At 37.3% G+C, this 23,593-nt stretch overlaps 4 protein-coding genes across 4 annotated transcripts; 2 read left to right on the top strand and 2 right to left on the bottom strand.

Moving 5' to 3' along the window:
• Nucleotides 1–4,691: 4,691 nt before the first annotated feature.
• LOC138881862 (uncharacterized) lies at nucleotides 4,692–5,342 on the top strand. The gene has a single exon (XM_070162150.1). It carries the CDS (start codon nucleotides 4,692–4,694, stop codon nucleotides 5,340–5,342), a length of 651 nt encoding a protein of 216 aa, XP_070018251.1.
• Nucleotides 5,343–8,458: 3,116 nt separating this feature from the next.
• LOC138881861 (uncharacterized) lies at nucleotides 8,459–9,484 on the bottom strand. Its single transcript, XM_070162149.1, has 4 exons — nucleotides 9,401–9,484; nucleotides 9,107–9,298; nucleotides 8,717–8,935; nucleotides 8,459–8,611 (listed from the first exon to the last, which is right to left on the bottom strand). The coding sequence occupies exons 1-4, from the start codon at nucleotides 9,482–9,484 to the stop codon at nucleotides 8,459–8,461; spliced, it is 648 nt and encodes a 215-aa protein (XP_070018250.1).
• A 2,902-nt stretch (nucleotides 9,485–12,386) lies between these two features.
• Nucleotides 12,387–17,856, top strand: LOC104244836 (uncharacterized). Its single transcript, XM_009800338.2, has 7 exons — nucleotides 12,387–12,510; nucleotides 12,612–12,728; nucleotides 14,946–15,434; nucleotides 15,937–16,076; nucleotides 16,192–16,312; nucleotides 16,683–16,823; nucleotides 17,499–17,856. The coding sequence occupies exons 1-7, from the start codon at nucleotides 12,436–12,438 to the stop codon at nucleotides 17,577–17,579; spliced, it is 1,164 nt and encodes a 387-aa protein (XP_009798640.1). The 5' UTR covers nucleotides 12,387–12,435; the 3' UTR covers nucleotides 17,580–17,856.
• Nucleotides 17,857–18,988: 1,132 nt separating this feature from the next.
• LOC104244837 (ubiquitin-conjugating enzyme E2 19-like) lies at nucleotides 18,989–21,524 on the bottom strand. Its single transcript, XM_009800341.2, has 6 exons — nucleotides 21,224–21,524; nucleotides 20,076–20,103; nucleotides 19,758–19,985; nucleotides 19,450–19,513; nucleotides 19,287–19,346; nucleotides 18,989–19,204 (listed from the first exon to the last, which is right to left on the bottom strand). The coding sequence occupies exons 1-6, from the start codon at nucleotides 21,340–21,342 to the stop codon at nucleotides 19,161–19,163; spliced, it is 543 nt and encodes a 180-aa protein (XP_009798643.1). The 5' UTR covers nucleotides 21,343–21,524; the 3' UTR covers nucleotides 18,989–19,160.
• Nucleotides 21,525–23,593: the final 2,069 nt, after the last annotated feature.

Raw genomic sequence — 23,593 nt, 5'->3', positions numbered from 1 at the left:
TCGGACAAAGAGTGGAAGCTGTAAGCACGTGATTTTTGCCCTATGAAAGAATTACTCCCAAAAAAATGAAAATAAAACGATTCTTCCTTTGGGTAAAATTTTTGAGAATTTGCGTGACATTTTGGTAATTATTTTTGTCCGTAAATGCTTACCCTTGTTATAGTTAATTGAAAAATATAAAAATATGTGGTGCATGCATATTTAGGATTTAATCATGCATTTAGGAATTAATTAAACCATCATTTTGCCCTAAAAAGGAAAAATCAGAAATACATAAATATATATACCTTTTTATTCTATTTGTTGTCTTTGAGTGATTTTGTTTTTAAGGTTTTAACTTGGGTATTAATTATTGTAAGTGTTAATTAACATTTGTGTAGTTTTATTTTTAATTTTAGGAATTGTGTTTAAATTAAATTAAAAGAAGAAAAGAGTTGGGGGAAAAAGAAAACTCGGATTGGGCCCAAAAATCAGGCCCAAAACCAAGACACATACCCAGTCCAAACGCCTGGTGCCCGGTCCATTCCCATAATCACTGGAACGACATCGTTCTGTGGCAATCAATCCCAGTCGTCGACCTTACATGATCCAATGCCTCAGAATCCGTCCCCCTTACCCGTTCCCTGAACCCGACCCATTGCCCGGTTCGAACTGACCCCCTACTTAAACCAAACGACGCCGTGTTGGTTAACCCCTCTAATCCTAGCCTTTGATCTTGATTGATCTAGCGGCCAGGATTGAACCACCCACCCCGTATAAGAACCCCAATCCATCACCCCACGCCCCCAAACCAAACCCCCCTCACCTACTGTTCACTATCGTCCCAGAGACGACCCTTACAAACCCTAGCCGCCTTAGGATACCCCCACCGTAAACCCGGCAACCACGATGTCGATGACCACCAGACTAACACCCCTGAATCACCACGACCCCCTCTCTCCAAATCCATACTCAGTTTACTTCAAATCTTCCCCAAACGTCTCGAATCTTCATTCAAAGGTTTGGGCAAAAACCATATCTATACCCACCGACCCCAAATTCATACCACAACACCTCATGACCTCCCTCACACCCTAAACGCCATTGGTTCCGTTCGAATCTGACCGGAGCTGAACGAATCCCAAATCGAACCACAAAGAACCCTAAAAAGACCAAAAGTTGACGTCTGTCCAAATTAAAAGACGATGTGGGGTCTAATCGACATTAGTCGAAGTGTTCTCAGTTGAGAACACTCGATTAAGGTCCATTCGACCTCAAAAATGGTCAAGTCCGAGTTCGATCCTGGGTCAGTTTTGATTTCGAATCCCTGAGGTAATTTTTCCCTTTATTTTGTTCTCCTATGAATTTTATGTTTTTCATGTTTAGTTTGGTTTGTTTTTTATTTTTCTGTCAAGTCTGTGAATCCTGAGGTAATGTTTAGTTTGTTTTATGTGTTTTATTGATTGTTTGCTGTCTATTATAGCTTGTATAGTCATTTAAATAAGTGTCGTCAATTAATCTGTTTAAAATTTAGAGGAAACAGGATAGTAGTTCATTAATGTCCTCCATGTATGTTTGCCAGCCCTACATCTGTATGCTAACTTGTAATGAACCTGTTGAATATGTTCAGTTTTGTCTTTGAACTAGACTGCTCATTCATTCAGTAACCCCATGATCTTCATAGTTTGCCATGGAAGCCTGTTCATTACTGCTTTGATCTTAGCCTATTGGTTGTTGCCTGTTTGCATTTTGACTCTGAGTTGGTCAGGTTTGGCTCCCAATATGACCAACTCATTTGGTCTGATTGACACCTCTTTGTGATCTGATTTTAAGTTGAACTTAGGTTGAGTATTGGATATAGCTGTAGAAATCTAGGAGATCAATTAGAAATCAGTGTTAAGTTCAAGCTTATATAGTTGGTAAGTTTAGACAAGTAAGGCTTAGGGTAATACAGTAATATGCCAGAGTTAACGGGTAATTTTGGGAGTTTAGTAGGATTTTAACAGGTTGTAAAGCTAAGGTCTGCCTAGGGGTCATTTGTTAAACTTAGTTTAATTGTCAGTGGGGTACATAACATGAGGGCATGGGTTTATTTGAATACTATAACCCCTCCCATGACTCTTGATTAAAACAAATAGGACAAGCATGGGGAACAATATAGTGGGCATCAATAAAAGACATTTAGGCATGGGGAATTAAGGGGTATGGGCAGAATAAAGGCTGAAGGTATCAAGGCAACTTGGTTGGCCTGCTTTGCTTATAAATAGGCTGATTTAGGACAAAAAGGGGGTTGGACATTAAGTTTTCAGAGAGTGAAAAAAAAAAACAAGGCTGCTCTTTAAACCTTTAGTAGGTCAGTCTATCTTCAGAGTGATATAGAGTGAGATTGTGCTGGAATTTGAACATAATTTCTAGAGGCTACTGTTTTCTTGCATCTGGTCCCTTCTCTGCTTTGCCTGTACTTGTTTTGGTATTGTTGGGCTGCAAACTGAATTTCTTGCTTGGGTTTTAAAAATCTGTTGCTGGGTTTTGTTGCTGCTGATTGCTGTTTTTCTATTGTTGCTGTTTGCTGTGAATGCTACTGCTCAACTGATCATTCCCTTTCTTCTTTTGGCTTTCCCAATACCAGGTACACCACTGATAGTCTGATACACTGTCAATGTAAGCTGAAAGTTGAAACATGAATATAGAAATGAAGAGCTGAAGTTGCCTCTTTTCGAATTTGCTTCAGTTGTATATTGAACCTTGAGTTGTATATATAGTAGTTCATATCTTCTATTAGGATAATGAAAGCAGTCATCATGCATAACTAGACATCCACATATGGCAACTTAATGTCTCATTATCTATGTATGTCAGTAGCGAGAAAAGAAGTGATGGTGTAGTAAGCAATATCCTGATTTTTCAGTTGTGTTTGTGGTTAAAATATCTTCTAAACGCATGTTAAGTGTTAAACTGTCCATTGCTAGATAATCTCACCTTATTTAGCAGGCTGCCTCTTTATAACTTGCAACAATACCATTAGAGTATATAGCACCAGTTTACATTTCTGTCTTATAAATGTTGGGCCTGAGTCGAATGAACTAACCAGACCCTTATCGGAAAAGAAGTGGCCCAGGTCCAGTCAATACAGTATGCGCTGGGCCTGGGCCGATAATATCCAAACAACTGCCCATATACGCGTTCATGTTTCGGATTTTGCGAATCATATTCGGAGCCCAACTATAACTAACTTGTAAGCATGTAAATAAAGTTGGACCCTTTCTCTTCTTTCATTATTAGAGACAAACTTAATAGAAAACATAGCCACTATAGGACGACTTTTTAAAATAAAATGAAGCGCGCCTCGCCAAATAAATCACACATCGCTGGGGCCCTCAATAAATACATAACCATTGGTTAGACTTTGGAGTTGGCCGTTTAGTGAATTTTCACGGTCCTACCAAAAATAATGATACGCTAGTCACTTTAGGCGCGTATTTAATAATGTTATCTTTTCAAACTCGGGTGCGCATTTATGTGACCCAAATCCAAATCTCAACGAAGTCGAAATGTGTCGCTAATCACGGGTGCATTGATTGTGACGTGGTTCGAGATGCATGTCCATGACGTTGCAAATTCCTTTAAAAATAATGAATGAGACAAGCCTCGACAAACAAGAATACACAAGTTGCGGGGCCCTCAATGGATAATTATTTCGAATGCTTAGATTTTGAAACAGGCCGCATAACGAACTTTACGACTTTTTCTCAAAATAACAACGCGTTAGTCTTTAGGCGCGTATTTAATAATGTTATCTTCTTAAACTCGGGTGCACATTTATGTGACCCAAATCCAAATCTCAACAGAATTGAAATGTGCCAACAACCACGGGTGCATTTATTGTGATGTGGTTCGAGATGTATTTCCACGATGTTGCAATTCTCGATAAAAATAATAATAATGACAAAAACGGTTAAAAGTTAAAATTCGCACATAGGTTCAACATGTATTAAATCAGATAATCAAGCCGAATATGACAGTTGAGCGACCGTGCTAGAACCACGGAACTCGGGAATTCCTAACACCTTCTCCCGGGTTAACAGAATTCCTTATCCGGATTTCTGGTTCGTGGGCTGTTAAACAGAGTCATTCTTTTCCTCGATTCGGGATTAAACCGGTGACTTGGGACACCCTAAATCTCCTAAGTGGCGACTCTGAAATAAATAAACAAATCCCGTTTCGATTGTCCTTTAATTGAAAAAACTCTTTCACCCCTTGTTGGGGCGGAAAAAGGAGGTGTGACACATGGTAGTGTCAGAAATAACGGTAAGTGGTGTACTAGTTCAAGAAGAACAAGATACGCAATTTCCTGTCTATTACGTAAGTCGGACCTTAGGGGATGCTGAAACTAGGTATCCACACTTAGAAAAATTGGCACTTGCATTAATAAGCGCATCAAGAAATTAAAGCGATATTTCCAGTGTCACCCCATATGTCTGATAACCACTTATCCACTCCAAAATATTTTGCACAAGCCTGAGTTATCGGGCCGATTGGCCAAATGGGTCGTCGAACTTGGCGGGTACGATATCGAATATCAAACCCGAACAACCATCAAGTCTCAAATTTTAGCAGACTTCATGGTCAATTTTACACCAACCCTCGTACCCAAAGTGGAAAATGAACTTCTGTTAAAATCGGGTACATCATCGGGGGTATGTACCCTCTTTATGGATGGTGCCTCAAATGTGAAGGGGTTCGGGCTTGGTATTGTTTTGAAGCCACCCACGGGTAACACTATTAGGCAATCTATCAAAACTTCTAGGTTGACTAACAATGAGGCCGAGTATGAGGCCATAATTGCAGGTCTCGAGCTAGCTAAAATATTGGGGGCAGAACTCATTGAAGCCAAATGCGATTCTTTATTAGTGGTGAACCAAGTAAACAAAAGCTTTGAAGTTCGAGAAGATAGGATGCAAAGATATTTGAACAAGCTACAAGTAACATTGCATCGCTTCAAGGAGTGGACTCTAGACCATGTACCTCAAGAACAAAGTAGTGAGGCAGATGCGCTTGCAAACTTGGGGTCATCAGTCGAGGAAGATGATATTGTCCCGGGGACTGTCGTCCAATTGTCGAGATATGTGGTCAAGGAGGGTCATGCCGAGATAAATTCTACAAGTTTGAGATGGGATTGGAGGAATAAATACACTGAATATTTGAAAAATGGGAAGCTCCCATCAGACCATAAAGAATCAAGGGCTCTACGAACCAAGGTTGCTCGGTTCACATTGGATGAAGATGGAACATTATACAGAAGGACGTTCGATGGACCACTGGTGGTATGTTTAGGGCCGGGGGACACCGATTACATTCTATGAGAGATCCACGAAGGCACTTGTGTAAATCACTCCGGCGCCGAGTCTTTGATCCATAAAATTATTAGAGCGGGGTATTACTGGGATCGCATGGAAAAAGACACTAAGGAGTTTATTAGAATGTGATAAATGTCAAAGGTTTGCACCGATGATTCATCAGTCCGGAGAGCAACTTCACTCAGTCTTGTCCCTAGGGGCGGCCAGACCCTAAAGCAAGTGAACCCCAAGAATTTAAGGGCCCCAAAATTACTATTTCTCTATATATAGTATATTATTTATATAGTTATGTCCTATTATTGATAAATTTATTTCTTTATTGTCTTATAAATTTTTAATAACTTAATTTCTTCCTCTAATTAATATCACCAAACTAGTTTTTTGTCAATCTTATTTTACATTTTTACTGAATTATATTTCGCTATTCATTAGTTAGTCACATAACTATATCTAATAATTTAACTTATCATTTATTTTACTCACATAAATTATACTCTTTCAGTCCTAATTTATATGAAAATGTTTGACTGGGCATGGAGTTTATCAAATAAAGGAAAATTTTTGAAACTTGTGATCTAAAACAAATCATAGAAACTTGTGTGGGTAGAAATCATCTAATTAAGGGTAAAAAGAAAAATATAAATTTGGATTATTACAGAGATAGAAAGGGGGCGGACAAAAAAAAAGTAGTCACATAAGTTGTGAAGAAGGAAGTATGTTTTTTGGGTTCTCTCATTTAAAAAATGATGCTCATATATATTAAGGCCTCTTATTAAAGCTTTGCTTTAGACCTCGAATGTTGTTGAGCCACCCCTGTCTGTCCCCAAGGCTTTTCATGAAATAGGGAATGGACATCGTCGACCCTCTATCAACGGCCCCAGGTAAAGCTAAATTCATTTTGTTTATGACTGACTACTTTTCTAAATGGTTCGAAGCACAAGCCTTCGAGAAAGTCAGAGAATCTGGGACTACATCGTGTGTCGATTCGGGATACCTGCCGAAATCGTATGCAACAACAACAAGTAATTCATCGATAACAAGGTAACAGAGTTCCTCGAAGCACACAGAATAAAAAGAATTTTATCAACGTCGTATCATCCGAGCGGAAACAGATAGGCCAAATCGATGAAGAAGACTATCATTCAAAACTGAAGAAAAGGTTGAATGATGCTAAAGGGAAATGGAGAGAAATTCTTCCCGAAGTTCTTTGGGCATATCGAACGACATCGAAGTCTAGTACAAGGGCAACCCCGTTCTCTTTAGTATATGGCTCCAAGGCCTTGATTCCATCGGGGAACCCAACGCCAAATTTCGACATGCATTGGAGGAATCAAATCACGAAGCTATGAATACTAGCCTCGAGCTATTAGATGAAAGACGAGAAACTACACTTGTTCGGATGGCTGCACAGAAGTAAATAATCGAGAGATATTCTAATATAAGGACCAATTTTCAGCACTTCGAAATCGGGGACTTAGTTCTAAGGAAAGTCACCCTCAATACTCGAGACCCAAATAAAGGAAAACTAGGCCCGAATTGGGAAGGACCATATCGATTCATCGGAGTCATAGGGAAGGGATCCTACAAACTTGGCACAATCGGAGGCGAGAAATTGCCAAACAATTGGAAAGTATCGCTATTCAAACGATATTATTGCTAAGGAACGACCATTCGCTTTTTTCACGCTTGTGTTTAATACTAACTTATTGCAGGGTTTCGATCGAAGACATCGAAGAGAACCTTTCTACACAAAGACCTTAGGTTTTAAAGTACGCGTTGCACTCTTTTTTCCTTAGGTCAGGTTTTATCCCAAATGGGTTTTCCCGGCGAGATTTTTAACGAGGCAACAACTATGTGCTACCTAGGGAGAATTCAACAGTATCCAAGGCTTCTTTTCAATCAACCTCGAATACTGGGGGCATCACCCTCAAATGTTATATTTTTGAGAAAAATACTTCATGCCAAAGAGGGCCTTGATAGGAAAATCTTGTAATGGGCCAAACGGCCAGATGAACCTTGTCCATATAGAATAGTCGAGCCCCGAAGACAAAACATGTACGCATGTATGAATTATGCAAAGAAGCATTTTTTTCTATATCAAACACTTTGTGTCTAAAAAAATTTGTTATTATATGGGTTGCATACTTATGATTCTATGAGAAACGACTCAAGGGCCAAAACTCAAATATACCTCGAATACTCAGGGACTGTTATTAGCATTCAACACATTCGAACTATCTAAACTCATATTCATAAGACCTCAAAGAGGCACCCCTCGATGTAAAGGCCAAGGCCATCATACTCGGGGACTAACATTTTGAACAAGTTTGAAATATTATCAGGAAATAAGTCCAAGAGACACACCCAAAGGCTATGGTCATATTAAAGGCTACGGCCGAAATAACGCGGCTCGAAGACGTCTAAATTCCGCAATAAAAACAAGCCTTCAAATTCTCAAAAACCGGTTAAATAAAGCCTACCCTCGGCAAAATAGTCAAAGAGTTTCGATAAAACCAGTCCTCAAAAAACCTTAAAAGGCATCGAATTATTAAAATATAAACCTGTGCTAATGCACTAAAAACAAAGGGTTTTGATTGACACCGAACCCTTAAAAAACCCAATGGGTAAAAAAAATACATGCGAATGCATAAATAAATTTTTACTAAGTCTTTTGAGCCGAAAAGGAAAAATAATAGCCATCTCCTAAAGGCCATATCGACCCAGTCTAAAAGAGTCTAAAGGCCAAAACAAGTAGAGTTCGAAACGTCGCTCTCACTCAACTCAGACCAAAGGGTTTCGCCATTCCGAGCTCGAGTAAAATTGACTCGAGTATAGCTCGAGGATCCGTAATAAAACCTTAAGGGGTGTCCCAGTATAAGCTCGAAACTTTCCTATTGATTACTAAAAAGTCTAAGGGTTTATTTTACCCTGAGTCGATGCTCATTCAACTATCATAGTTATAACATCAAAAACTAATTCTTCACAAAACGAAAACAAAGTAAACTTTACAACAAATAGGAGGCAAGCGGAAAGGAAAGGAATTCTTTATATACATGAAGAATATTTACAATGCCCACATGGAGCCTTACATAAAATAAAAATAAAAATAAAATCTTAAAGGCCTACTCTATTTTAGGAGCTACATCTTCAGGAGCCACACCGTCAGGAACCTCCTCCTCGAGGGCTTCATCCTCGTCTCCTCTGCTCTCGGAACCAATAGCAGAGTTTTCATCATTGGAGAGCAAAGTTGTATCCTCATCCTCCAGAGCTTTTGCCTTTTTAATATTAGCTGAGAGGTCAAAGCCATGAGCATGCACTTCCTCGAGGGTCTCTCTCCGTGATTGTCACTTGGCATGATCGAGAACACGTGACAATTTGACTTCTGTAGCGATAGAGATTTCCTGTGCCCGAATGTTGGAAGCCTCGGTGTCAGCTCTATAGGAAGCCACAAACGCCTCCGCCTCGGATTTAGCCTTTGCAAGATCGGCAGCCGATTTAGCTTCGAGCTCATCAATCTTTTGGCTCCTGGCCAGGTTTTCCCCCTTCGAATTTCGAAGCTCACATTTGACCAAAGCCAACTGGTCCAGAAGCGTCTCTTTCTACATAGCAAGGCAGTCCATACTCTCTTTCCACCAATCACAGTCGGCTTTGACTTGATCGACCTCCCCTAGAAGAAGATCGATCCTCTACAGCTTTTGCTGTAACTGAGACATCGAAGTTTTAACCTCCACAGTTGGACCGTGACTGTACATTTACAAAAGGTTAGTTACCTTCTTGTCTAGCTCATCTCCTTTCTTATGATCCAAGGCTAATTCCGCTTGGAGATTTCGCAGTTCTTCTTCTTTCTGCACATAAAGGCGTTTAAGAGCCTCTATCTCCTCAATGAGCTTTTTGAGGTCAGCCTCACACCGACTTAGCTCGGCCTGGGATTTTTTGAACACCTCCCAATAAAGTTTCGTAGCCTAAGAAAAAAGGAAAGATATCAATAGAGAAGAAATGAAAACAAGCATAATAATGAGGATGAATTTTACCTAGTTCTGAAGACGGTGAGCCTCGTCAAAGACCATCAGCGGATCTAGATCAGAGACATCTTCGACCCCTACAAAACATTCATGAAAAATATCATTCCCTTCATGGGTCATCCCCATGTCGGGAGTCTTTATGGCCCGAGTATCTCGGAACTGCCCTTCGAAAAACACTGGGCCAGGCGGGGATTCATCTATGTTGATTATCCCAAGTGATTCACTTGGGACATTCTTTTCTCTTTGGGGCCTTGGAATTAGTCTCTTTGGGCTCGCCTGTCGGATGTCCTCCAAGGCGAGGAACGCTTCCGATGGCTCAAGGACTTTACTCGAACTCCCCTCCGAGATTTCTTCGGTCTGAGATTGAATCGCATCAACCACCACCGATTCGATGGCCTTTAAAGCTTCAGTGTTCCCCCTATTCCGAGCTACTAATGGGTAGTCGACGTCTTTTACCTCTTCCTCATTATCCTAAAAGTGTTGGACCGCTTCCGCAAATAGGGTTGTGGGATCGGCCCTTTGCTTTCGAGCCTTACTTTTCTTGGGCTTCAAGGAGCTTGCTAGCAAAGCCCTTTTCCTTTTCTTCTCCTTGGCTGGCTTTGGGATTTCCTCTTTACCAGGCGGAGGGCGACCTCATAGCAACAGTGTCTCCGAGGCTTGTGTAAGAGGAAAGTAAGTATTTTACAGAAAAACATCAACATAGAGACAAGGGAACTTACCATGATTTTTAGCCTCCCACGACCCCTGGCCAATTTATGCCAACAACGTTCTGCATGTGAAAAAGTAAAGGCCAACTGTGGAACCCAACCTGCGAGGTGCGGGACCGCAGCAGGAAACCAAGGAGATGTTATACCATCGAAAAGGAATTAGATTGAGGAAGAATAGAGAAATAAGAGTAATAAGCGTCATCAAAAGGACTTACGCTTCGTGTTCCATTCCTCGGGGAATGGCATCCTTTCGGCAGGAATTAAGTCAGAGGTCTTGATTCAGACAAACCAGCGCATCCATCCCCGGTCCTTCTCCTCATCAATACTAGAGAATAGCGATTTTGAGGATCGATGCTGGAGATTTATCAAACCACATCGATAGAGGCGAGGGCTGTATAGCCTGATCAGATGGTCAAGGGTAAAAGGCAACCCCTCGACCTTGCCCGAGAAGAAGCTGAGCAATTTAACGATGCACCAGAAAAAGGGTAGATCTGGCCAAGGGTCACCCAATATTGGTGGCAGAAATCGAGAATGACTGGATCTACATGACCCAGTATTGGATCTACAGGACCCAGTGTGAAAGGATAAGTATATACACGCTTAAGTATCCTTCCACATGAGTGGTGATATCCTCCTCGGGGGAGGGAATCACCACCTCCTTATCCTCCCAATGGTAGTCCTTTTTCACTTGCTTGAGATTGGCTTCAGATATCGAGCAGATGTATCGGATATAGGCTCGCATCGGCCTGGAACTGATGAAGGCTTATCGATTTTGAAATCGAAGGACAACTCACATGTCCCAGGAATACATTCCTCGATACGAAGTGGCGCCGTCGTTCTACCGCTGGCTGGCCGTGATGATGAGGAGGCTTTTTCTTTCTAAGGTATGATTTTAGATGTTTTAGCCAATTCTGTTCAGAAATTTAAGAGAAGAGAAAAAGTTGTTGTTGCAGCATGAACAAATTAAAGTTGGATTTAGAGAAGATGAAGAATATCATTGGCCCAACACCTGAAAAGAAACCCACCAGCGATATTATTCTCAACGAATATCCTATGTATTTTTAATTCGTTCGTCCTTTAGTTTCTATTTCCTATGGTCTCACAAGCATTTCTGGTTCGCCATGTGTTAATTTTTTTCTTCTAATAAGTCGATAAAAAAACTCGAAGAAGAATTGGTGAAAAATTTTATTTGGTAACTACCAAATTAAAGCACCGTCTATTTTTTGATCTGAAATAACTCCAGTAAAAATTAAATTATTTAATTTCATTGAACGATAGGAATATGTGCTATTAGAAAATAATTATAATAGGTCGACAAAATAGATTATTGCAAATGACTAAGTATTAGAAACTACTTAGTCAGTGTATACTGACTAAGTATATTCTATTACAATAATTTTACATGATACACTTATTGAATTGTAGAAGTTTTATGATTGTTCTTTCTCAGGTAAATGCATAACGTTGAAATATATACAAAATAGACTTTTACTATACAATTTAAATATAATGGACGTCACTATACAAAATAGTCTCTCACTATACAAAATATATTAAATAAACTGTCATTATACAAAATAGACTGTCACTATACAAAAAATATACAAAATAGACTATCATTATACAATTTATATACTAGACCGTTACTATATAAAATAGACTGTCATTATACAAAAAATATACTAAATAGACTGTCATTATACAAAATATGTACAAAATAGACTATCACTATATAAAAATATACTAAATAGACTGCCACTATACAATTTATATACAATAAACTGTCACTAAATATATACAAAATAGATTGTCACTATATAAAATAGACTGTTACTATAAAAAAATATACAAAATAAACTGTCACTATGCAAAAAATATACAAAAATAGACTATTATTATACAAAAAATATACAAAATAGACATTTCGTATATGACCTGCATTACATATTTCATTCAATTCTTAGCTAATACTTATCATATCAAAATACAATTTAAAAAGGCAAAAAATGGCTGCTCTATCACGTAAGGGGGGGGGGGGTCAAACCTATGACCTTTAGCTTGGATGCCGACGCTCTATCCACTGAGCTACAGCCACTTGTGTTATAATGTTTATTACTTTCGGCCACTATATGCAATATGTTTGGGCCGAAGGGCCTTTTTTTTATAAGTGAGCTAAAATATGGGCTATTAAAATTTTGAGGGGCTATAGAGCGTAGTTTTCTCAATGTTCAACATTAATTGGTCCTTTATCTTTTGTTGGGCTTTGGCCCATTTCATCTCTAATTAAAATTCTTTAAAACCTCATACGATATTTTACTCAAGTCCCTCTCTTTCTCCTGCAGTCACTGTTTTAACTCTCTTTTCTCTTCAATGGCTACAGACAACAAATCAAAGCCAAAAGCTACCAACAAAACAAAGAACAAGCAACGTTATCGTCCCAACAATGTAACCCCTTGATCCTTTTCTATATATACATATTATAGTGCTGTAATTTTTTTAAATAAAAGTTAATTGGTGATAACCATGAGTTTTTGTGCATAAAATAGAAAGCAGTGAAGAAAGGTGGATACCCTTTAAGGCCAGGAGTACAAGGTTTCTATATAACATGTGATGGTGGAAGGGAAAGACAAGCCTCTCAAGAAGCTGTTAATGTTATTGACTCTGTATGTTCCAATTTCCCAAAAAGTTCATATCTTTTATAATTATCTTGAAGTTATTGTACCTCTTTTACTTTTGTGTGTGTGATGATATTCATTTCTGCATTACTATTAAAAAAAGATATTCTTTTTTTTTTTGGGTTTCTCACCTGGTATTAGTTACCTGGTTTGGGGCCTGACTCATCCAAATTCATTCCGTTATCGCCTAAATGAAATTGTAAAGTCCCTAGAGGAGCTTACGATTTCCTATTTGTAGTAGGAGCATTCGATTTATATGAATGATTTTTCCACAAAGGACTCTGGAATCGTGACCAAGGTAGTGGTACCTTCCTTTTTGTGGAATATCCTTCCATTCTTGGAGACAAGTCTACACTCTTTTCAATCTTAGTAGAAGTTTTAGCCGATGAGGAGAGCTCAGTGGGAGCTAGAGCACCACTCTCAGCTTCTGTCTTATCGAAATCATCGAAAAACCATAGCTCAGTGTGCGCGTACGACTTTTCATTTCCTGTTCGGTCTTTCAATAAGTAGTCAGCTGCGGGCGTAGTCAAACTTAACGTTGATTGAAGCAGCTATTTGAGAGAAGACACCAGTCAGACCTGCAAGCACTAGGTAGTATGATCCGGATTTCCCAGAGAGTGCCTTTTCGGGTCCTCACCCCTTCCTTTAGAAGAGAAAGCCTTCATACTATATTCGACTTGCATGTGTTAAGCTTATAACCTTTCATCACATTCAGTCCGGAAAGTCTCACATTGGAGGTAAAACGCTAACTATCAAAGACGACTCTATTCCTAGGACTCAAATCCGTGACCTTTGGTTGAGGATAGAGGGGTAGTTACCACCCTGCCACAACCTTTGATGGTAAAAGATATTCATTTCTGAATTCTTGGTAGTTAAACTTTTTGAAGTTCTGTTTTACTTGTGAGGGTTAATTTGACTAGTTTTGGCGGATAATTAAGACATGATGATTTATGTTGTTCAGAAATGAAATTTAAATTCTTTGAACTACACTACACTAGACTATTGGAAGTTGGTATTTTCTTTGAATGAACATCACACTTACCTCCTTTATTGACAAAGTACACATAACTACATATATCCAGACATTTGGCCGTTCATACATCCGTTTTCCAATTACTTTCTGTAAATATTTCTTCTAATTCCAACCAGTGTTATCAAAGGCGAAAAGCGCGAAAAAGCACTAAGGTCTATTAGGGCTTTAAGCGCAAAGCACAAATAAAGCGTGGGCTTTAATGAAGAAAGGCGCAAATGGAGAAAAACTACAAATATGTATGTGTAATCCAAGACTAATATCAATAAGCATGAATACCAAATATAAGGACAAAGAAATTGAAGAAAATTTACGATAAAGTAAAATATCAATTGCTTAGTTTTGCCTCCTCAAGATTACGCTCATTGGCAAGGAAAAGTATGCCTTAGAGCCTTGATGACAACATTCCTGCTAAGCGAGGCGAAGCGCTCAACATGTTTTGAGCCTCGCTTTAGGGCTTAAGCGCGCGTTTGATAACACCGATTCTAACTTTGAAGCTAGATTGAGAAAGAATAGAAAAAGTGAGTTATTGTGTAATAATGATTACTTCCTTTATTTTGGACTTCAGTATGTTGCAAGGGTTCCATGTTTGTTAGTAAGACAAATTTTAATGTTGAACACCAGAAAGGACAAGCTCATAAGGTAGTCAGCACACTTGTGCACTAGAAATTTTTGTTCATGAGACTTCCAATTCTTATGATTTACTTGTTATCTAACAATACGTACTACGCCTCAATTCCAAACAACTTATGATCGACTATATGAATCCTCGCTGGCCATGTTTCTCCATTTTAAGCTCAACTCATGTCATTATCATACCAAATAAAAATAAAAGTGAAAACTAAGTTAAATATATATAAATAATAGTAATAATAATAATTATAATATTAAAAGTTCTCTATATTTTTACTGGCATATAAATCTATGAGAAGGTCAAAATACTCCTAGAAAAGAAATAGGTTCAAAACCAGCATGCTAACAAGACAAACCTATTTCCAGAATATTTTTGGCCTCCAGTATGACTTCTGAAGCCTTTGTTCAGATTGGAAGCTTGTCTCATATCTTGATTCGTGGAGAAGGACAAAACAATAGAAAGCATCCGCCGCCTTCTTTCTTTGTTCGGTTTATGTAGGTTGTCGGAGGCGCGACCCATGAATTTTTCCCCTTTTGTGCAGTTTTACGATGAGCTGGTACAGGGGACAGGTTCAAGTTTAGGACATGGAGAATTATCAGAAGAACCTAAAAACAAAAAGATGGTTTTCACATATTCTGATTCTTCTAGTAGTGATGATGATGATGGTGGTGAAGGTGATGAAGACAAAGGAAATGATGAGAACCAAACCAAGGAAGAGACTTCAAAAATTGAGCAGAATCAGGAGAAAACTGATGAAGAAATAGGTAGCTTGAAAAATGGTGGATCAGGGCCTGAAAACAAGGACAACATCTCTGCCGATGAGCAAATACAAGGAGATGCTGATAAGAAAGAGGAACTAGAGATAACTCATGAACAGAAAGATAGTGAAGAGGGGGAGCCACCTGCAAAGAAACAATGTGTGGAAAGAGAAGCACCAAAAACTGGAAATAATGTTGTTGGTAAGACAGAGGAGAAATCTGTAGATAAACTAATTGAAGCTGAGCTTGCTGAGTTGGGAGACAAAAGTAAGGTAACTAGATATAATTATTTCTGATTTTTTCAACTAAGCTACTACTTTAGTTCCTGTGCTAGGTAAGTATATTACTCATGGCTATTTAGTTTATTTATGTGTGAACAAGTATCTATGTTGCATGTCTCCTGCTCATCCATGATAGATGTTTGTTAGGGCCATTTCTGTTTGAGCACAATGGAATAAAATGCCTTTATAATCTCACACTGAAAGGGTGAGATTTTTTCCCTCCCCTTTGAATTGTGTTTGACATAGGTTTATTTACTGGTATAAGAACTGTGTCTGTCTGAATGCTGTTGTACCTTACTTGTGTCCAAATTTACTCTCTCAGTGCAACATTTTTACTTACCTTCTCGAAAAGAAGAAAAAGACACTTTCTGTCATGATTTTAATGTTGCTTCTCATTTGAGTTAATGTAAAAGCACCAACTCTAGTGGATATAGTTCTTCCTACTTGTTTCTGGAGATATTTTCGTAATACATTGTTTTCTTTCTGAAAACAGAGGCGTTTTAACTACCTAGACTCGGGTTGCAATGGTGTTGTTTTTGTTCAAATGCGAAAAAAAGATGGAGATCCCAACCCTAAGGAAATCATTCAACATATGATGTCCTCGCTTGCCTCGACGAAGAGACACGTATCGAGGTTCTTTCATCTGCTAAAATTTATTCTTTGACAGATCTATAAATACATTCACTTTATGCGATATAGGTTATTTTCCTTAATATCTCTTGCTCAAGAATGTCATAGCCTTCAACAGGTTCATATTGAGAGTGTTACCAGTTGAAGTAACATGTTATGCATCAGAGGAGGAAATTGGAAGAGCAATAAAGCCTCTTGTTGAACAGTACTTACCTGCTGAAACCGACACTCCAAAGAAGGTCATCTTCATACTTCCAAGTCCATTGTTTTCACTATAAAGCTTCTTCTCTTGGCATGTGATTGAAACTCTATCTAATGTTTGAATGCATACCTAGCAATGATAGTGAAACTTTATAAAATACCACATTTGCAAGAGATCTTGCACTAAATTGATCCAGGATCTTTCAGCTATATGATATCCTCTTTGGACATGTTTTGGTTTCAATGTATTTTGTGAAATATAATTATCTGCAACTTTTGTTGACTCAAGTGTCAGAGATGTGAAAATAGGATGAAATTATGTTTTGTGAAATGCATTTATGTTGCAGTCAACTCATATTTTTTGGGAGAGTGAATTAAGGCTCTAGCCTAATCAATTTTCTCTCACAGTTTGCAGTGCTTTATGAAGCTCGAGCAAATACTGGAATCAATAAGATGAAAATCATTGATACAGTGGCTAAATCTGTTCCTTCACCTCACAAAGTTGATCTTAGCAACCCTGAGATAAACATAGTGGTTCAAATAGTCAAGGTACACATCTTTGCTTATAAATGTGTTCTATATTTTTTATTTTTTTTTGCATTTCTCTATCATACAAACAACTCGGTTCTTTTGGCCCTGGTTGTACTACTTCTATTTTCTCTTTTTATTGATATGTGGAAAGCATTCAGCATTAGATACTCTACGAGTCAGCTAAACCAAGGAAGAAGAAACTGTCAAAGGAGTGTCTAATAATCCCAGAAATTCCTCAAGAGAGTTTAGCTTTACTATGTGCAACCGAATGTTGTGCCAGAAAGCTAGATCCGTATAGTCCATGACTTGGGGTTTTGTTGAAGGTATACTAGCCTTCTTCCTACCCTGTAATGGCGTCGTCGATGAAGCCTCTTTTGCTCAAGGCATTATAGCCATTCAGGTGGAAAGAAGAGTATAATTTACATTCCAGCAATAGCATTATATATCATTAACTAGGTGTTTAATCTGTTCATCTATCCTGATGCACATGCGGAACCTATTCGCGAGGTTTAAATTCAATAATGTTGAGATTGAATCGTATCAAGAATCTTTGATAGGAGATAACTGGATATATCATTAGAGAAAAAGCTACTCCTAATAATTAGTTCTTTACACCCTTGATGTCCATTACTTCTGGTTGAAATGTTAAAGAAAAATGACTTGTCTGATCGTTGTTTTCTTCATATTTTGCAGACTGTGTGCTTGCTTGGAGTTGTTGAAAAGTACAAGGAATTGTCCAAGTATAACTTGAGGCAGCTTACCTCTAAGAATTAATTCTACTCAAACATCATATAGTCTTTTGGGTTAAATCTGTTAGGTGCTTTTCAACTCCTTGGTTCTCTCTTGAGGAGATTTATGCATTCAACGATCGATGTATTAGGCCAGGTTTATAGTCTTATATGTTAGAATTCGAATGCTGAGGTCTTTTGAAGTCTTGTTGGAACTGCCTTTTAGAGAGTTATCATGTTTTTAGCTTTAACTTCTGGCAATAACATCGTGGTTTTCGCATTTGCTGGCTTTACTGTATTAATCAAAGTAATGTTTTTAACTATGTTCCTCTTGTCAAATTTTGGCTGAAATAGTACTAATGCAAGCTAATTTATAAGGATTATTGTTCCTATATTCACTTGGTTTGACCAAAGTTGGACGAAGCTACAATTATGGGCAGATTCCTCCATAGCAATTGGCATAACCATCCATGTACCTATTATTTTGTTTAACCGTACGTCTGTTACTGTTACGCATCAATTTCAAGTAAGTGGGGTTGACTATCAATTCTCGATTTGGATATCGCTCAATTTAAGCTTGTCTCAGTCCAATAGTTGGCTATATCAATTCTCAATTTGGATGTCGCTCAATTTAAGCGCATCCTCCAAAAAAAAAAAAAAGGTTATTATACACCCCAACAAAGGTAGCATTGAAGATGGTGGTTTTTGTCTCGGTCCAATAGTGAATGCCTTGAGACAATATGGATATATGAATTCTCAATGTGGATGTCGCTCACAAAAAGCCTTCCTCGTCATTAAATACCTTTGCTCGCGGCAATTGTGACCTCTCGGCAAAATCGATGATTGCATCTTTGATGCAGTGCTAGTACATCTGAGATTTCTTAATTGGCTAAAATAGCCCCAGGCCTAAGGAAAAAAGGATTATCTCGGACCTAGACGGAGGTATTGTCGATATGCTACCGCCTGTTTGCGGGCATTCCATTATCGTGAAATATTCTCCCCCATGGCACACCCAAAATATGGGGCCAAAAATTGCAGAGGAGCAGGTTTGAAAAAATAGCCAAACTGAACTAGTTGAAGCTAGGCAATCGAAGACCAGATGATGGGTAAGAGAGACTCTGTGGCTGATCCAAAATTAGAGGGTGTAGTGACCTTGCATTCCCTATTACACAATACTTCCTTTTGTGCTCATTTCAAATCTAATTCCGGTTGGCAGAGGTTTGGCGCAAAGACATGCCTAAATCAAAACTCGATTGCACGGTGATTCCAAGATGGAGTTGAGTAAACCGTCTCAGGTCGCTATAGAAGATCAAAAGAATCTTAGTGAAACTTCAGTCCATTGATCAGATAGAAGAAGGGCCATGGTAGACAAAGAGGATATGTGCAAATTGCAATAGTAATGTGCGATCTGTTAACAATATTGTCTTGTCACCAAGGAATTGGAGAAAGAAGAGATAAAAATTGAAATGATGCTCTATATCTCATATTTTTTTTGTAAAAGTACAGCTTTTCCTCTTTCTCATAAGAGAGGATTATCCAACATCAACAGGAAAAAAATAGCAATGAAACAGTTCCAACTAAATTTGCTCCATATGAAGAAAAATGGAATCCTGCACTAATAAGCTAGCTACGCACTAGGCTTGTATAGCTTCTCAACCATCTTTCTGTATTCTGCAGAAAGAAAAAAAGGACTTGTTTTAACATTGACAAGTTATACTCATAATTTCAACTTACAAGAAGTTTAAGGATTTACCTTCTTGATTGCACCAAAGAGCAGCAGCTTGAGTGTTTAGAGGTGAGCTTATGTTTGGCTCTGATATATTCAAAACAGGATATCAAGAAAAAGATATTAGAGAATGTTTAAGATGAGATAAGATCAAATTGGAAAATGTCTGGAAAATTGCATAGTACTTTACCTCCAAGCAAACTCTGAATGGAAATCAGTATAGTCCTCACATCATAAGCAGATGACCACTTATCCTGCAATACATTGTTTTCCACACATCAGATCAGATGTTATAACATATGCTAAGCCAAACAACATCTCGATGCACGAGATGAGTCATAGATTTGAGGCTGATTCAGAATTTAAATTGGAAGGTTTTTAGCATACTCATTGTACTCATTGTATATCTATGTTTTGTGTAGAAAATACTAAGTTCAGATCAAACAAATTAAACACAAAGGCTGCATCTGGCTATGAATGAGACAGTCGAGACGTTACCTGAAGAATGTCTAAGCATATGTTGCCATAGACATCAACATTGGGATGAAAGCAACCAGTCTCAAATTTAACCTTTGGTGCTTTGAAAGGGTAATCAGCAGGAAATGAAAGAGAGAGCTTGTATTCTGTTCCTTCAAAAACAGTATCTTTGCTACCAGTTATTGTCCCTTTCCAAACAAATATGTTGTCTTCTTCAGGAAATGCAGATATCCCAGAATCACCACTCATCTAAAATATGAATTGAAACTCCTTTAAGTTAAAAGGATATTTCTCATAAAGAAGTAAAAATCAAAAGTATAGATATCTTAGATTCCTTACCATTAGAGCCATCAATTCAGACTGCAACCTGATTATATACAACAACAAACACCTCTGTCAGAATACTTAACATGAAATATAAACACTGAAACATTAAAATAAGTAGTCAGAAATCTAACTATTGTATACAAGAAATATGAGAAACAAGGAATATTGATATCCCAACTTGTGCAACATAGGCTTGAGAATCATGAGTTGGAACATTGACAAATCAATCAGCCTAAACACATCGATTCTTCTCAGGAACTACTTGGACACCGCCCTTTCCCAACATTGACATATCAAAAAATCAAGTACTAGAAACACCACCCTTTCCCAATAACGACAATAACGACAACGATTCCTCAGTCTCAAACAAATGAATCCTCACTTCTTCATTTAAGCTCAACTCATATCATGCTATTCCCCTAGAAATGGTATTCATAACCTAAGAACTTCATATGAAGAAACCAGTAGCTCAATATCAAAGGAAAACCCGCACTTATAATCTATGCTGCTCGGACTCTCCGAAAATGTTGCCGGATGCGTGTCAGATTCTTCAAAAGTAGTGCATTTTTGGAGAATCCGACATGGGTGCGGCAACATTCTGGAGAGTCCGCGCAACATAGCTTATAATATATCTTGTGAGTAAAACCCCTTAAAAATCTTAGCCAATTTACCTACTAACTGAATCAATCACCCTCCACACAGATCAAAAACATCCCCAAAACCCCAGATCAAGAGAGCAAAATACATGAGCACTAAAAACCACATCAAAAATACGGGTATACATAACCAAAATCCACTATTTCAAGAAATCACTAAAAAAAAAATCAAAAAAAAAAAAACAGATTTTAAAAATCGATATGACTGATCCACATACGTATCAAATCAGTAATAATATTAAAATCCAAATAAGGGAAATTGGAAATGCTATAAACACGAGAACCACATCACAAACATACCCAGATACATAAATCATCAAACCCTAATTGCAGAAATGGCACAGTTTGAAGATCAAACTGAACGATTTACACAGGGGATTCAAAACTATACTAAAACCAACCCCAGATCAAGAAATTTAAACACATAACAACAAATATCACATCCCTAACATACCCAGATGCATAAAATTAATTTTACACCAAAAAAAAAACTTAAATATATACCTTTTAAGAACAGACTGGGTATCAACAGTTTTTGCAGTCGGCAAAGTCTGTTTAGGAGAAGGCATAACTTGAGCAGTTGCTTGAGTATTGCTGTTGTTTCCACTGTTCATTGTAGCCATGTGAATTTTTAATTCTTTCTAATTTCAAGTTTTTTTTTTTTTTTTTTTTTTTGTAGAACAGAAAAAGGAGACGTTTTTCTTTCTTTCTTCTTCTTCTTGAGAATTTTTGAGAAACTGAAGGGGAAGAAGAAGAGAGAAGGGTTGAGATAGATTTTGATTGAGAAGATGAAGGGATTTTGTGAAGAATATATATAGAGATTTTGGAAAATAGAGTTTTTTGAACGTTAGGGTGGGCGGCGCAAAAAATGAGTGTTTTTATTCTAACGGCTAGTTTTATAACCTAATTCCTTTATTAGGAGAAAAAAGGAATAAATTTATAATGTTTATTCACTTAATCTAGTTTGCCTAAAATGCAAATTTGAAATCAAAATTGTCTAGGTTTTAAAAAATTAGTATGGCATAATCTCTCATTTCTGAAATTGTATTGCAGAGTCTTGACAATTTAAAGCAGGTTGAGATCAATTATATAAATTATTATCGAGTTTTATGCTTAAGGTCGGATATATTAATCTTTATTGTTCATGCCGCTTTAGTTAAACCCCTTTTGATGCAAGACTATAAAGATGATTTCAGTAGAATTTGAAATTCTCTACATTTTCTATTGGCATATAATATTTAGCAAAATTAAAGGCTCATGAAAAGCATTAGATTCAAAGTAAATATATTAGCATGACTAAATTCACGTGTCCAGGTGAATACGTCCCGACTTATTTTGTATTGTACGGATTCATCATAAATTAACTAGTTTTACGTTGGCTATCAACCTATCACAACTCTCGTACTTTATTCTAGACTTGAGACCAACAATGTGAGCAAACTCACACCGTCATACAAACCTAGTTAGTTTTTTGGCCAAATACATATACAACCCATTCAACTTGGCACCATTTTTCATTTTGGCACTTTGTCTCTGCCTTATTCCATTTTGGTCATTCAACTCTATTTTATATGTTCCATTTTGGCCCTCCAACTCTATTTCTTATGTTCCACTTTAACACAAAAGCTAAAATCAGTGCAAAAAATATAGCACGTGTGTATACACAAATCTGAGGTGTAATAAATATCCAATTAAATGTTGTCACCTGGTTTTTTCATCCATATCAAACGGGTCAATACTAAAATACCTTAACCTGACCATATTTTCTATAGGTTTATTTCATCTAAACGGGTCAGGTATAAAATCGGCAGATGAAAGGTTTGGAACTTAGAGAATGAAGATGGGGCAACAGTGGATGAAAAAATACGGTCGGGTTCGGGTATTTTAGTATTGACCCAGTTGACATGGATGAAAATATTAGGTGACAACATTTAATTGGATATTTATTACACCTCATATTTGTGTATACACGTGCACTATATTTTTTGCACTGATTTCAACTTTTGTGTTAAAGTGGAACATAAGAAATAGAGTTGGATGGTCAAAATGGAACATATAAAATAGAGTTAAAGAGCCAAAATGGAACAAGACAGAGATAGAGTGCCAAAATGAAAAATAGTGCCAAATTGAGTAGGTTGTATATGTATTTGATATATTGGGAACATTGTATAAATTTTTCACATAAAACTTTTACATAGATTCATATATTGGGAACATTGTATAAATTTTTCTTATCAGTGAAAATATGTCGATTTGCTCCTACAAGGTTCAAAATTGTAAGTTTAAGACATACTTTGATGTTGTATCTAGTTATGACTGAATAAATCAATAAACTCGGAACCAAAAAAATAAAAAAATCAATAAACTCAAATAATTATCTCAAATCTCATACATTACATTTACCATGGGTAGAAAGTGACTAGTATAGGTTTAGACTAACGTTATCGATACTTATGATTAGTATATATAACTTAAACCAATTTCAAGAATTTAAGAACTTCCAATTTAGATAACTTTAATTAAACCAAATATTTTCTAATTGTTCCTTTTTGGAGCTAATTTTGCCAAAAATCCAATTTCAAGAGACATGCAAATTTAGAACCAAATATGTAATTGAGTATGATTCAAAACGTAAAGTTGTTGAAGGGAATGACATGATCAAGTTTTGGCATGATTTATTGATCCCAGTACCAAATACCACTTAGTTTTAAGGTTATTCTCTACTTTTAATCAATGCCTTAATTGCCAATAAGTTACTAATTTAATTCACATTAGTACCCTGGAATCAAGTTTTAGTATAATACAAGTTGTTTGTAATGGAAAACAATAGAAGGACTGAGTAGCTATATTTGGGATAGTTGAAAGGGGTTAACT

The sequence above is a fragment of the Nicotiana sylvestris genome, chromosome 11 (genome assembly GCF_000393655.2).
Source record: "Nicotiana sylvestris chromosome 11, ASM39365v2, whole genome shotgun sequence".
Taxonomy (NCBI): domain Eukaryota; kingdom Viridiplantae; phylum Streptophyta; class Magnoliopsida; order Solanales; family Solanaceae; genus Nicotiana; species Nicotiana sylvestris.
The sequence above is the reverse complement of the archived record's forward strand: the minus strand, read 5'-3'. Positions and strand labels throughout refer to the sequence as shown.

Bases quoted from the DNA above. Each gene is read 5' to 3' on its own strand.
- LOC138881862 (XM_070162150.1), top strand. From the start codon at position 4,692: ATGGATGGTGCCTCAAATGTGAAGGGGTTCGGGCTTGGTATTGTTTTG.
- LOC138881861 (XM_070162149.1), bottom strand. From the start codon at position 9,484: ATGGGGATGACCCATGAAGGGAATGATATTTTTCATGAATGTTTTGTA. The intron at 8,936-9,106 runs GTAACTAACCTT...CTTGCTATGTAG, and splicing joins GAGATGAGCTAGACAAGAAG to AAAGAGACGCTTCTGGACCA. The intron at 8,612-8,716 runs GTCAAATTGTCA...AATATTAAAAAG, and splicing joins AAATCTCTATCGCTACAGAA to GCAAAAGCTCTGGAGGATGA.
- LOC104244836 (XM_009800338.2), top strand. From the start codon at position 12,436: ATGGCTACAGACAACAAATCAAAGCCAAAAGCTACCAACAAAACAAAG. The intron at 12,511-12,611 runs GTAACCCCTTGA...TGCATAAAATAG, and splicing joins AACGTTATCGTCCCAACAAT to AAAGCAGTGAAGAAAGGTGG. The intron at 16,313-16,682 runs GTCATCTTCATA...TTTCTCTCACAG, and splicing joins AAACCGACACTCCAAAGAAG to TTTGCAGTGCTTTATGAAGC.
- LOC104244837 (XM_009800341.2), bottom strand. From the start codon at position 21,342: ATGGCTACAATGAACAGTGGAAACAACAGCAATACTCAAGCAACTGCT. The intron at 20,104-21,223 runs GTATATATTTAA...GTATATAATCAG, and splicing joins ACCCAGTCTGTTCTTAAAAG to GTTGCAGTCTGAATTGATGG. The intron at 19,347-19,449 runs GTAAAGTACTAT...TGAATATATCAG, and splicing joins CATTCAGAGTTTGCTTGGAG to AGCCAAACATAAGCTCACCT.